This window comes from Python bivittatus, unplaced genomic scaffold (genome assembly GCF_059951505.1).
Source record: "Python bivittatus isolate LINGU-HERP-01145 unplaced genomic scaffold, Pbiv_v1 ctg000390_np1212, whole genome shotgun sequence".
Taxonomy (NCBI): Eukaryota; Metazoa; Chordata; class Lepidosauria; order Squamata; family Pythonidae; genus Python; species Python bivittatus.
Genome location: NW_028277070.1, coordinates 3,322,546 through 3,335,173, shown reverse-complemented (window position 1 = coordinate 3,335,173; position 12,628 = coordinate 3,322,546). Strand labels below are relative to the sequence as shown.

The 12,628-nt window shown below is 50.5% G+C and overlaps 1 protein-coding gene across 2 annotated transcripts in view; it reads left to right on the top strand.

Moving 5' to 3' along the window:
* Positions 1 to 12,628, top strand: part of INPP5J (inositol polyphosphate-5-phosphatase J) — a 44,964-nt gene that overhangs the window by 7,051 nt on the left and 25,285 nt on the right. For both annotated transcript variants that reach the window (XM_088143848.1, XM_088143849.1), the window contains exons 2-3: positions 1,808 to 2,640; positions 9,107 to 9,217. In XM_088143848.1, the coding sequence (XP_087999974.1) occupies positions 1,808 to 2,640; positions 9,107 to 9,217 (944 nt within the window). The remainder of the gene's footprint in view (positions 1 to 1,807; positions 2,641 to 9,106; positions 9,218 to 12,628) is intronic.

Sequence of the window (12,628 nt, the reverse complement as noted above, 5' to 3'; positions counted from 1 at the left end):
CCAGCTGCAGAGGACCCTGGACTAAGTGGAGAGTCTAGACCTTTTCAGTCAGGATTCAGGCCAGGCTACAGTGCCAAGACAGCATTGGTCACACTCGTGAATGACCTTGGAGGGCTCGGGGTGGGGTTGGTGTGTCCGTCCTGGCCCTCCTGGATCTCTTGGTGGCTTTTGATACCATCGACCATGGTATCTTGCTGGACTGACTCCGGGGGTTGGGAGTGGCAGGCACCATTTTGTGATGGTTCTCCTCCTTTCTCTGTGGCCGGTACCAGTCAGTTATGGCAGGGGAGGAGAGGTCCGGCCACATGTGGTCTCCCTCCCCACTTATTTAACATCTATATGAAGCTGTTGGGAGAGGTCATCTGGCGGCATGAGATTGGGTATCATCAGGCTGCTGATACCCAACTATACATCCGTACCCAGTGCTGGGCAAGTGGTGCAGTTTGTGTCTTTGCTCAGTGCCTGGAGACTGTAAGAGCCTCGATGGGGAGAAACTGGCAACGACTGAACCCTAGCAAGATGGAGTGGTTGTGGGTCTTTGGCCCCTGGGGTCAGGAGAGTTGGCATCTCTCATTCTGGATGGGGTAACACTCCCCCAGACAGTTCTGGTGCACAGCTTGGGGCTCCTCCTGGACTCACAGCTCCTGCTCCTTAGTCACCTCCTGTTTGGACGTCTGCGATACACTCTACCTGGGGCTGCCCTTGAAGACCATCTGGGAGCTGCAACTGGTCCAGAATGCAGTTTTGGTCCAGAACTGCATCACTGCTGTGTGAGCTGCGCTGGCTACCCCTTGCTTTCTGTGTGCGGTTCAAGGTGCTGGTTATCCCCTTTAAAGCGCTACATGGCACAGGGCCAGGTTATTTGCACAACTGCCTCTCCCTGAGAGCTTCTGCCAGTCCTACTAGGCCAGATAGGGTGGGCATTCCGTAGGTCCCCTCTCTTAAATGCTGTCACCTGACGGGGCCCCAGAAGCACACCTTCTCGGCGGCTGCTGTAGCCCTTGGAATAGCCTCCCGCCTAAGATCCAGAGGATCCCTATTCTTTTAGCCTTCTGGAAGACCGTTATTAGCCCTGTGAGGTAGTTCAGACAAGAAGCACAACCAGGAGTACTATTTCTATCTCTAATATAAGGTTGCATTAACAGAATTTTGCAAGACTGAAAATTCTTCTCCCCTTGTTTCCGTTCACTGTCTGGAAAACTAGGAAGGATCCCTTCTGAAACGCTTCCCACGCCCTCCCTCCTTTGGTGGGCTGAGATATCTTCTACACGCCGGTTGTCCAGCCTGGGACTCTCCCTCCTGTCTCCCAAGGTCCTTCCCATGTGCCATTACAGCCATGAATACCTGGCTCTTACCCCAAGCATCAGCTTTACTAGGTGGACTAGACAGGAAACACAACCAGATGAGCTAATTCCACTTTCTTGTAAGGTTACATTGACAGACCCTTGCAAGTCTGGAAGTACATTTCTCCCCCATCTCCTTTTCAGCCCGAGAAACTAGGGAGGGTCCCTTCTGAGCCTCTTGCCCCGTCCACATTCCTGCTGTGGGCTCAGCTGCCTTTTATCTGACTGCTCCCTGGGCTGCGTCTCGTTGCCCTGTCTCCCAAGGTCATTGCGCTGGGAGGCTGTTTGGTCTGGGAAGGAGGGTGGTTTAGTTTTTATCCTTGTTTTATTGCTTCTTTTGAACTGCCTAGAATCATTATATGAGATGGGTGGCCATATAAGTTCTGTAGACAGAGAAACAGACAGACAAACTTTTCTGGCTCATGTCTAGTTGTCTAACACGCTGTGTCCATTTTCTCTTGTAGATGGATCTGGGACACCCAGGACCAACCTCCCCGCTCACCTCGCAGCCCATCCCTCCTCGAGGGAGCCTTGTGGGGCTGCCATCTCCCGGGACGTTCTCTCCAGCCACCGTCCCGTTTGTCCCGGACGGGGCCATTCGCTACCAGCCAGAGGGATCCAACGGGGCATCGTATATTGGAGGGAACGTGCCAGGCGGGTCGAGGCCGGACTCTCTCTGTGAACCGTTCCACGCTCGGCTGCAGCCAGACGGGTCTCGCCGGGCTGAACCCCAAGAGCAGGCCGGCGGCAGACCAATCCCACCCCTCTCCTTGGAGATCAGCAGGGCTCAACCGGAAGGGTCAGGCACGCAGGGGTACAACACTCCAACCTTGCGCTCTCCGGTAGAGCTGCGCCCCTTGTCCCCTGGATCCAGCAGCTCCTCCTCCCTGTCCAGCCTGTCTCCCTCCATGAAACTTAGCCAGTCCCCAAGCAGGGGTGTGCTTCCCGACCTCTGCGCCTTGGACCCCCTGACTTCGGGGATCCTGGCCACCGTGGAACTGAAGGACTCTCTCCCCAAGGCCGAATCCAGCGACCACATCTGCCTGAGCCGGCCGGGCTCGTCCCACCGGCTGGGCTCTCTCTCCAAAGCCATCTCCAGCGAGTACATCTCGGGGGGGAGGGTGGGCCCTTCCAAGTCCGCCATGCTCTCGAAGGCCGAGTCGGAAGAACTGACCTCCTACTCAAGGGTCCGGCTCTCCCCCCAACTGCAAGATCTGCGGGGCAGCGACTCCAGCCGCACAGAGAACTTCCTGGGAAGATTCGGCCGGCTGCAAACAAAGCAGGACAAGGAGTTTCGGTGAGGTGCAACGGGAGGGGGGCAAGGGTGGGGGGAAGTTGCGCCGCCCGAAGCAGTTTAAGGGAAGGCACGGGTGCCCTGGACCCTCGGCTTCGGCTTGGTTTCAGCCCGTTGCCAGGGTTTCTTCTGGCACCTAAATTAAGGGACAGAAATTGTGGAGGGGACTTTAGCCAACTTTGACTGCGCTGTCTGGTTCCCCCCACCCCCGCATTAAGCTAAATTGCTAAAAAACTCTCAAGGCTTTTAAAGCTAGTCTTTTGCAATGGTTAGTGGTGAACTGGGGCCAGGGAGTCCTGGGTTCAAGGCCCAAGGTCAGATTATGGAGCTCTTCCTTGGGAAGGTAAAAGGAAGAGAGACTACCTGAGTCAGCCTTGAGCTCCTTGGAGGAGAGGTGGAACAGCAATGGGATAAAGCTGAGAAGTTGCACTTTCTCCCCAAGAATCCCTGAGGGTTGTGCATGGTGAAAGGGGTCTGGAGCACTGACTTGCTGGGAGCACGTTTACCTGGCCGGCAGCTCCTGTGTTCACTCAATGAGCTTAATTTGGTTACTGAGTAAGCCCATTTCTGCATTTGCACAATTCGGGTTGTGTTTGCAGAACACAGGAACCCCCTGCCCCTCCCCACGCAGGTAATCAAGGTTAAAACTAAAGGCGAACACATTTATGGATGCAGCTAAACAGCCTTTAACTGACCGGGCATGCGGATGCAGCCAGCGTGATTCCTGCTGGCGATTCTTTGCCACCCGTGTTGCTTTAGAAGGGAGAGACGATGCAACTATTTCTACTCTTGAGAGAGGATGCTTCTGTGGAGGCTCTTTTGCACACTTCAGGACTCCCTGGGCAATCTTAAACAGATCACAGTCTAAAGGTTTGCCATCCTTCATGGATAAATGGGCCAGAGAAGCCACTGCCCCACTGACCCCAGGAAGTCTAGGCACCTGCTCTCAGAGGGCGCTCTGATGTCCTACCAGAGCTAGGCTGGACTGCCAAATTTGTAGGCAGTGGTGATGGGGAGGGGAGCACCCTGAAGGTGGTGACCCAGCTTGTCTGCCTCTCCCGCGCACTCTTTCCTTCTCAAAATTCCTTGGCAAACTCCTGTCGTCTTCTCTTTTCTCAGTAGTTTTCTCTGGTTACACATAGAGAGGAGTGTGTGTGTGGGGGGGAGGGAAGCTGAGATTTTAGGAGCCAAACATAAGCTTTGCATGCAGAAATCCTGAGTTCAGTCCAGTTATCTTTTCTTCCCAATTGGGGATAACGAGACCGGAAGACGGGCCCCCGAAATTGAAAAGGAGAAAAGGAATTAAATGTGCGGTGTGGTGCCAACACAGCTCTTAGGTTTTGCTGGCCTGGTTAAGCATGTTGTGTGAACATGTAAACATCTTAGTAAACACTTGCTGCAAGTAAGCCACATTGTTGGATTAAAGAGATAAGGGGGGTCTCCATGGTAACACTGATGTACTCATCCCTTCGTTGTATTTAAAAGCCCAAAAGGGATGATTTTGGTAAATGGTACGCACAGAAAACGTGAGTCTGCCTTTCCTCCTTGTCAAATAACGGCATGTTGCTTGCCCTGTGTTCTTTTAGAAAAAAAATAGTTTGTTAACTGTGTTTTTTCTTCAACTTTTTAAAGCATCCCTGGGGATTTTATTGAAGGATAGGATATCCACCCCCACCCTCTGAATGAAATCAGTGAATCAAGACCAGCCTCAGCAATTGCCGAGTGGGCAGCCCAGCCATGCGCCTCAAGATGATGTGCGTGTTAAGCTGTGTGTATGAGAGGCCCACCCACCTGCCTTCCCAGAGATGCAGCTTCTAGAGACCCCGGGAGGGGACCAGAGGGCGATTTCAGGCGGATGGAAAGGTTAGGGCACCTCCCCAGGGGAAAAGGTGGGCCCTTCCCCCAAACAGGCTCAGGAGGAGTGTGTGGGAAGTGAGCCCGTGGGGTACGTGGGCACGGAGGTCTTGCCTTGACTGCCTGGCAAAGGGGCTGGACCCCATCTCCATTTCTTTCCCCCTTCTGACTTAGTTCGATTTCTCTTCCTTTCTCCTTTCCTGAACCTGTCCATTTCAGCCCCATCATTGTGAGTTGGATGGACTGAACATGATATTAAAAAAACCCCTTTGCGCTCAAATGTGTAAACATGTCTCAGAACACATGTGTCTTTTGTAGCTTTGCCTGGGGTGCCCCGCTTTTACACGTCAGTGTCGTGGACTGAAGCATTTTGGTCCAGTTCGCTCTGTCAGAGGCTTCTCCGTCCCCCGACTGAAGGATGGCGGTGCAAAATTTGGAGGAGCGCACCTTTCAGATCCAAAGAGTTTTTAGTTGGTGCCTCACTTTGAGAATGAGAAACGAGGCTGCTCATTCACATGCAAATTGCAACGCGAGAGATGTACGATGCTATGACAGGCTCCGTCTAGGACAGGGTTCCTCAACCTTGGCCACTTTAAGACGGGTGGACTTCAACTCTTGCTGGCTGGGGAATTCTGGGAGTTGAAGTCCACCCGTCTTAAAGTGGCCAAGGTTGAGGAACCCTGGTCTAGGAGATACCTGATGCCAGACTACCAGCATAGCACATGATGCCTTTGCTCCAGCCCTTCTTGTGTTCCTCAAACCCACCTTAGCTGCCTCTTTAAATCTGCAGTGAATCTCTTACTTCTGGATGCCAACTGGCTCCTTTCTGTGTGTGCAGTTTAATTATGCTAATGCCCTGGGATTTATCACCTCCATATGATGCCAGTGGGCTCCCGACAGCCCCTTCCAGGAGTTCCTGTCAAGGATGGCAAAAGTCCACTTGACCAGCCAATGTCCTTTAGCGGCCAAAAGACTTCATCCGCATTATTAAAATAGTGTTGACATCATCGTTCTCGATACGGTGGGCTTCTAATGCTGCTTGCAAAACCCTTTCCGAAATTGCAACTGAATTATAATTTTCCGTAGGGCAGAATTATAATATTATTTAACATGTGATGCACAAGGGAGTACAAATAAATCCACCTTTTTGTTATTGTGTAATCAAATTCTACCACATTTAGTTTTTGGCGAGGACCTGCTGTGTAATTGAACTCTCCCCACCTACTTTTTGAATGGGTCCCCCAGCCAGCCAGCCAGGCCACCCTCAAAACCTCCCTATCATTGCTGCTGGTTGAGCCCTGAAATATGAGATTTGAAATAAGAACCTCTTAATCCTAGAAGATGTGGGATAGTTTCAAACTCTCCCAGAGGATACCTTCCTGCAAAGGCGCCCCGGTGGAAGACAGTTGTGACCGGCTGCCGCCAGCTCGGTCTGGCCAGGGGTTCTTAGCTCACCTCCCCAGGATTCCTCCCTTCGGGGCAGTTTCAGGAAAATGGGGGGCAATGTGCTTTGGCGCTATCTGCCCACAGCCCCAAAACACAGAACGTAGCATATTTTGTGCCGTTCAAAAAATACAAGGGTATGTCCGTAACGATGTCTTCTGGCATACGGGGAAGGTATGCATGAGGAATTCCCTTATGGAACCAACAATGCTCAATCTTTCCATATATCTGTTAAAAAAAAGAGTTGCTTGGGGAAAAGGGAATGTAGGGACAGGAAGAAGGCTACAGTTGCATGCCAGATTTCCAAATAAGAACAATACAGTCAACCTAGGTAAACTAATGATTAATTATCTCCTTTGGGGGATGTTTATTGATGTAATGGTATGTGGGAAAGACCTTGGGAGATGGGGCTAAGGGATGGTGCCCAGGGAACGGTCAGATAAGAGGGGGTGCAGCCCGCAGCTGCATAGTGGGTGGAACAAGAGGCTCAGAAGGGACCCTCCCTAAGACCCTCAGGGTGGGTGGGGGGAGAATTGTACTTTCAGACCTGCAGGATTCTGTTAATGCAGCTTTACAATAAAGTAGAATTAGCTTAGCTGGTTGTGTTTCCTGTCTGGTCTACCTGGTAAGGCTGACATCAATCTTGCAAATCTGAAAGTACAATTCTCCCACCGTCCCCTTTACAGCCCGAAAACCTAGGGAGGGTCCAAGGACAAGAGGGAATAGAGTCCAGAAATTAGGTGAAACGTTTTCAATTGTGTGGCCTGCATTTCAAAGCCAGACTTGTGATCCAAATGCAGAATCCCTCTAGAGAAGTCAGATCACTATTATCATTCGAGGGCAAAAGGAATGGTTGCTCCCTCTGGCTTGGAAAACCTAGAGACCGTATTCCCCAGATTGTCTCTTGGCGGAGTTGATGCACCCAGGTGTCTTGGTCTGGCAGAGGGCAGAAACAGCGGAGCATTGCAAGCCAAACAACAGTTCTGAATTTTTGTGACCTCTTGGCTGAGAATCCAGATGCCTATACACGTGTCATTTTGATTAGTCTTAATGAAGGCCTGGATTTTGGATTCTGTGTTCTCCCCAGATCAAGGGGGCCTGTAGTTCTTTTTATGTGCTGAGATGGGCAATTTGTCCTGGAGAACTGTGGGCTCTCCTCACCTCCTGCCTCCAGGGGTAGATCCCGGGAAGGGGCTGGGAGGCTGACCCTTGCATAACTTCAACCCACCCCACATCCCCTGCTTAAGGCTTTGGGTGGTGGAGGCAGACCCAGCGAAGCCGCCTCCTTTCTCCCTGCCTGGAGTCCTCCTGGCTTGCTGTTCAAGATGTAGACGTGGGTAGTTGCTGGAAGCAAAGTAACGTTGCCTAGAATTCACGCCCCCAACTGCCCCGGTCTGTGGGTGTTCCATTTATAGAGCTCCTGACATTCGCGTTTCTAAACCCCATTAATGCCGTCAAGGATATGGCTTTCTCCCCAAGCTATTTTCACAGGAGATATTTTTACTGCTGTCAGGTCTGTTTCTTTAGCAATGAAAGAGAAACACATCCTGAGAGGTTTTGAAGGCAGCGAAGGCCTGGTGGACGCCTTCTTGCGTTCTGCAGAATTTGGGGGAGTGGAGGACTGCCTTCTCCCAACGGGCTGAATCACAGATTAGCCGAGGGTGGTACGCAAAGCTGGCCTATGTGGCCAGTTAGAGTCTTGAAGCGCTTGGGTGGGAGATGATCAAGAAATTCCAGGGCTACACGATCCCTTGGGAAGTTGGAAACGCATCCCAGACGAAGTCAATGACAAACTACTTCTGTGTTGTTAAAATGGCCTGCGTGCGTCCAGGGAATCCTATTTCCAATTACATGGCTGCACCTGAGGATGAGCAGAGATTGGGCTCACCTCATGAAGCTAAGCAGGGTCAGGTCCGGCTTGTGGTTGTAGGGGAGACAAGGAAATTCCAGAGCCACAAAACTAGACCGGAAGATCCAGAAGCAGCAGTGCTAAACCCCTTCTGACTTGTTGCCTGGAAGACTACAGGGAGGCATCTATCAAGCCCCAACAAGGGTGCCCAGTTCAAAGGAGACATTGCTGTGGTTTCCTAAAGGCTGGCATAGGTGTCAGGGCAGAAATACGTGTTGGGGAAAACATGATCTGGAAGCTGCAAACAATATTTCATGACTGAATCTTGGAGTTTGTAGACTGCTACCATAGCTTGCATCTCTAGCCATGGAGAACTGGGAAATAACTTCTGGCTGCTATGAAATGCAGACATATAAAATAGGAGAGATTAATATGCACGCATGGATATATGTAAAATAATGCAAATTGTGTGCGTGTATTGTGGGGTACATGTGTAAAATGTATGGATGTGAACTAGTGGCCGTGAGTATAGTGTCAAAAATTCAACCACAGCAAATATACATATTTTGAGCAGATGGTTGAACGGTAACGAAAGGGCGCTTCTGCGTTAAGTCAAGGGCCCAAGAGGCAGCTCTGTTGATGGGATATTTTGGGGGGTGGAGGGGAGACAAAAATGTTAGCTGCTCTTTTAGGGTGAAAAGGCTGTGTTGAGCCTCATTTACACCCATTGGCAGCTTTATTTTAGTAAAAACGCATCCCTGAACATTGGCTGGCTTTCTCCCAGCATTCTGCTGCAGTGATTTTGCTCTGGGGTCTTTGTGGCCCACCCTGCTGGGGTTTGGGGATATCAAAGAGCTTTTTAAACGGCTGAGGTTATGCAGGGGAGGGGTGAGGGGCTGCTGGTGACAAAGGTGGTGCTGAGGTTGGGGGGCCGGTGGGGTGGGCTGGTTGGACGGTAGTCCTGGTCCAAGTCCACCCTCAGCTGCAGAAGCTTCTTGGTTGGGCCAGTCACTCTCTCCCGGTCCCCCCACCTCGCAAGGTTGTAATTACGAGGATAAAATGAAGGAGGACCCCTTACACGCATCAGGTACCTAAATGGAATAAATATTCAGGTATAGCCGCTCCCTCTGACCACTGGTGAAAGATTGACTGGGGATGGTGGGACTTCATGCGTTTGAAGGGCAAGGTGGTGGTAGACTTTTCCAAGTGGGTCCTCCCAGGGAGAGGATTGTAAAGAAGAGGGCCTGCCCCCTCCAGTAGGGGGGGCAGCTCAGATCTGATGTGTGTTGGGGGTAACGTGCTTGGCCTTTTCTTTCTGCACAGCATCACGGTGGTGACGTGGAACGTCGGAACCGCCATGCCCCCAAGCGATGTGACCTCCCTCCTGCACCTCAACACGGGGGACTCCAGCGACACTGACATGATTGCTATTGGGTAAGGTGAAGGGACGGCGTGCCTCCTGGGAGATCTGTGGGTCAGCCCCCATTCGGGTCCCTTTTGTAGTGAGAATCAACAGTGTCCAAGAGAGCAGGTCCCAGAACTGGGCTCCCAAGGTTGCTAAGTAGATGTCAGCCTTTTGAGGTAGGCCAGGTCAAGACACAGGCATGGGAGGGATTCACAGGCTTTCCAGATTCGGTTCTTCTGCTCAACAATAAAGATGTTGTTTATTGTTTTATTGTTGAGCAGAAGAACCGAATCTGGAAAGCCTGTGAATTTCTCTCTGCCCCATCTTATACTAAACAAAATCAAGGTAGGGTTACATTGAGTTTCTTTCTCACTCGTTCTTCTTTCTCAGTTTTGGGAAATCTTTTCTGAAAGATCTGGCTCATTCATTCCCCAAGGTTAACTCTACATCCCTTTGCACCTCGCGCTTTGTCACACCCTCAAGGATTTGAACAGCAACAGTGCCACCAAATCGGAAACTGCAAAGCCAGTCAGTCACCTCCAGCATCATGTTCATTCGCAGCAATGCCTTTGGCTCCTCAAAAGGAAGCTGATTCAGTCAGTGGCTGCTGCGGATCTCGGCATCTCCACCACCCCAACTGTTCTGGTGAATAGACAGGCCTCCCGTGGCAGCCATTTTGTGAGTGTGCTTGCCACACACTCTCAAAATTCCCCAAGGGTGGCTTGCTGTGCAGTCACATTGCAGCTTGACTTGGGAGATTGAGTTGTGTCCCCCACCCAGATCTGGCTCCCCTTCGCACTTAGTGGAGTTGGTGAGATTGCAGGGTCTCCAGCGTGGCCATTCCTGAGTGAAATGCACGTGGACACTGTGAGCAGAACAAGCAGGTTGAATCCTGTGAGCTAAGACGTGGCAAGCTTTTTGGTGGTTCGGGAGCCAAATTCAGTGCGAAGGAGGAGGACGAGGCAGGATGATGGGAGGGGAGCAACGCCGGAGGTCACAGAGCAGAACAGGCTGCTTTACCGAGGGAGGAAGAAGCCCAGCTTCCTCCGGTTCCCAGGCAGCAACCGGGCTGCTGATCCGCTGGAGACTTTGAGCAGTGCCCTCCCGTTAGATTTCGAAGACCTTGTGAAGTAATTCATTCAGAGTTTGTTTCTTGGTAGGATCGCCACTCCAGCAGAAACGGGCCAGTTGCATAAAGAGGAACAACAGAAGAAATTAGCATCTCTCTCTTCCAACCGGCCAAAGGCGCCTTTTCATCACAAAAAGGAATGGTGTTATTTACTGAATGCTCGTCAGGGAAAATGGTCGTGATTCTTGTCTCTTTGGAGGAATCCCTTCCCTCTTTTCTGACCAGGGTGCTGCCCAGACTGTTCCCAGTTGCTGCATTCAGCGGCCAGAGCGGGGAGAGGACAGTGGGGATTCCTCCACGGGGTGTTTCGTGGAAGCTGGAAGATGCAAGAGGTGATGCTCTCAGAGCAGCAGGCGAGGGAGGGCCGGGACGGTCCAGGAGAATCCCTCATGGCTGCTGGCGACGAAAATGGATTTGCTCCTCCAGGCTGTCTTCTGTCAATTTGCTGTTGCTACATCTGGCAGCAAGTGGTCCCCTCTCCCCGTATATTATTTGCACTACAGCTGCTGTCTGCTATGCAGTGGAGTTAAATATCTGAAATGAGGTTAAGTCACTGGGTTAGCAACTTACAAGCAAACGTACACGTATGGTGATGTACTAATATCGTATACGAGTGTGGCTTTGAGTCACTCTTGACTCCTTGTGGTGACTGTCTGGACAAGTCCTTGCAGGGTTCCTGGCATCATTTTGGGGTTGGCTATTTCCTTCTTCCTAGGACGCTCTTCCTTGAAAGTGATTGGCAGGAAGGGAATTTTCAGTCTCCTGTTTCTAGCCTGGTGCGTTTAACTGCTGCACCCAATTGGCAGAATAATAAAACCTCATCCTGAAATTTGGCATTTCTGAAACTTTTATCCATGATGTAGGGCTTGTGAATCTTCGTTTCTTCTCGGAGTGGTCACTTTCCAGAGGTGACAAGCTGAACCTTTCAGAATTCCTGTTTCCAAGAATTATTTTCATATAATGGCATTTAATTATGATTGTTAATGATTAATTATAGAATGATGACATAATTAATTAATAACATTTAATGCTTTAGCCGTGTCCTTATTTATGTTAAGAAATAAGAAAAAGAGTGGGACACTAGAAAAAAACGGGGAGAAAGGAAAAGAATTGTTCTCTTGTTTTACGTAGTTCCAAAAGCTTTGAAAAAGCCTCTTCCTCTTAAATTCTGCATCCGGTCACGCTAACTGGCATCAGACTCCTCCAGATTGCCACGTTTTCTTGACTGGTTCACCTCTGGTACTTCTGAAACGGCTCGGCTGCCAACTCCAGCAGCGGAAGAGGGCAGACGGGGGACTTCAGTGTGGCTTTTTCTGAAAGGCTCCTGAGCAGGATCTAGAGAAAAAGCTGGCCCCTTTCCAGGGATGCAGATCTAGGCAGACTAGCGAAAGGTAGGATTTGACAAACAAAGCCTGGCACGCTGCATTCGATCCTGTCAAGATGGTTTGTGCTGCTAAGAAAGTTCTCAAGCTGTGAGTTAAAAGCGTCTTTATTCCACAGAAATGCTCTTGTTCCACATGAGAAGAGTGACAAGCTGGAGGTGAAGTTGTTTGGCCTGGACTCACGGCACCGAGCTCTAAATCGGAAAGTGCCAGAATCCCTTTTAGCCTCCTTGCCTTCCTTGTTTGAAGCCTGGGCACCTGCCTGAAAATGTGAAAGATATCCTGTATATTAGTCAAAATAGCAAAGATCTATAGTTCCCTTTGCTTACAGACCAAAGTCCCAGATAGCAAACCCTACCAATTCAAGAGGATTTCCAAGATTTGAGCTATAGAAATGCAGATCTTCAGCTCGCATTGATCAGAAGCGTTCTCTAACGCTTCTCCTCCTTGTCTCCTGATCCAAGGTCAAATTCTTGGGGTGGAGACGTATGACAATATTTTCAGGGAGCCAAGAAGTGACTCGAAAGAATGGCTGTTCGCTCCCCTGCTCCACGTTCACTTCTTCCAGGGAAATAGGTCTTGTTGGGCATTTGTATCATCTAAAAATCCTGATAAATGCATGCCAGTGACGCGGGCAGAAGAGTTGGCGATCTTCAGACCAGAATTACCTCCTCTTCCATCCTGCAAATAGAACAAGCATCTTCCTAGCCAGGCAGAGTTTCACACGTTCCATTTGGCTTCACAGTGAACCTGAGAAGGGGGTCAGCCAAGGAATTGAAGGCCAGGAATTCTAGCCTTGCCCAAGGGATGTAAGGGCTTCCAGGAGCACCTTCCAGGAGGACTTCAATACTCACAGTGGTTCAACACATTGGGGAAGGCTCCTTCAATAGCAATGCCCCTTGTGTGCTGGGCATCATTTGAACTGGGCA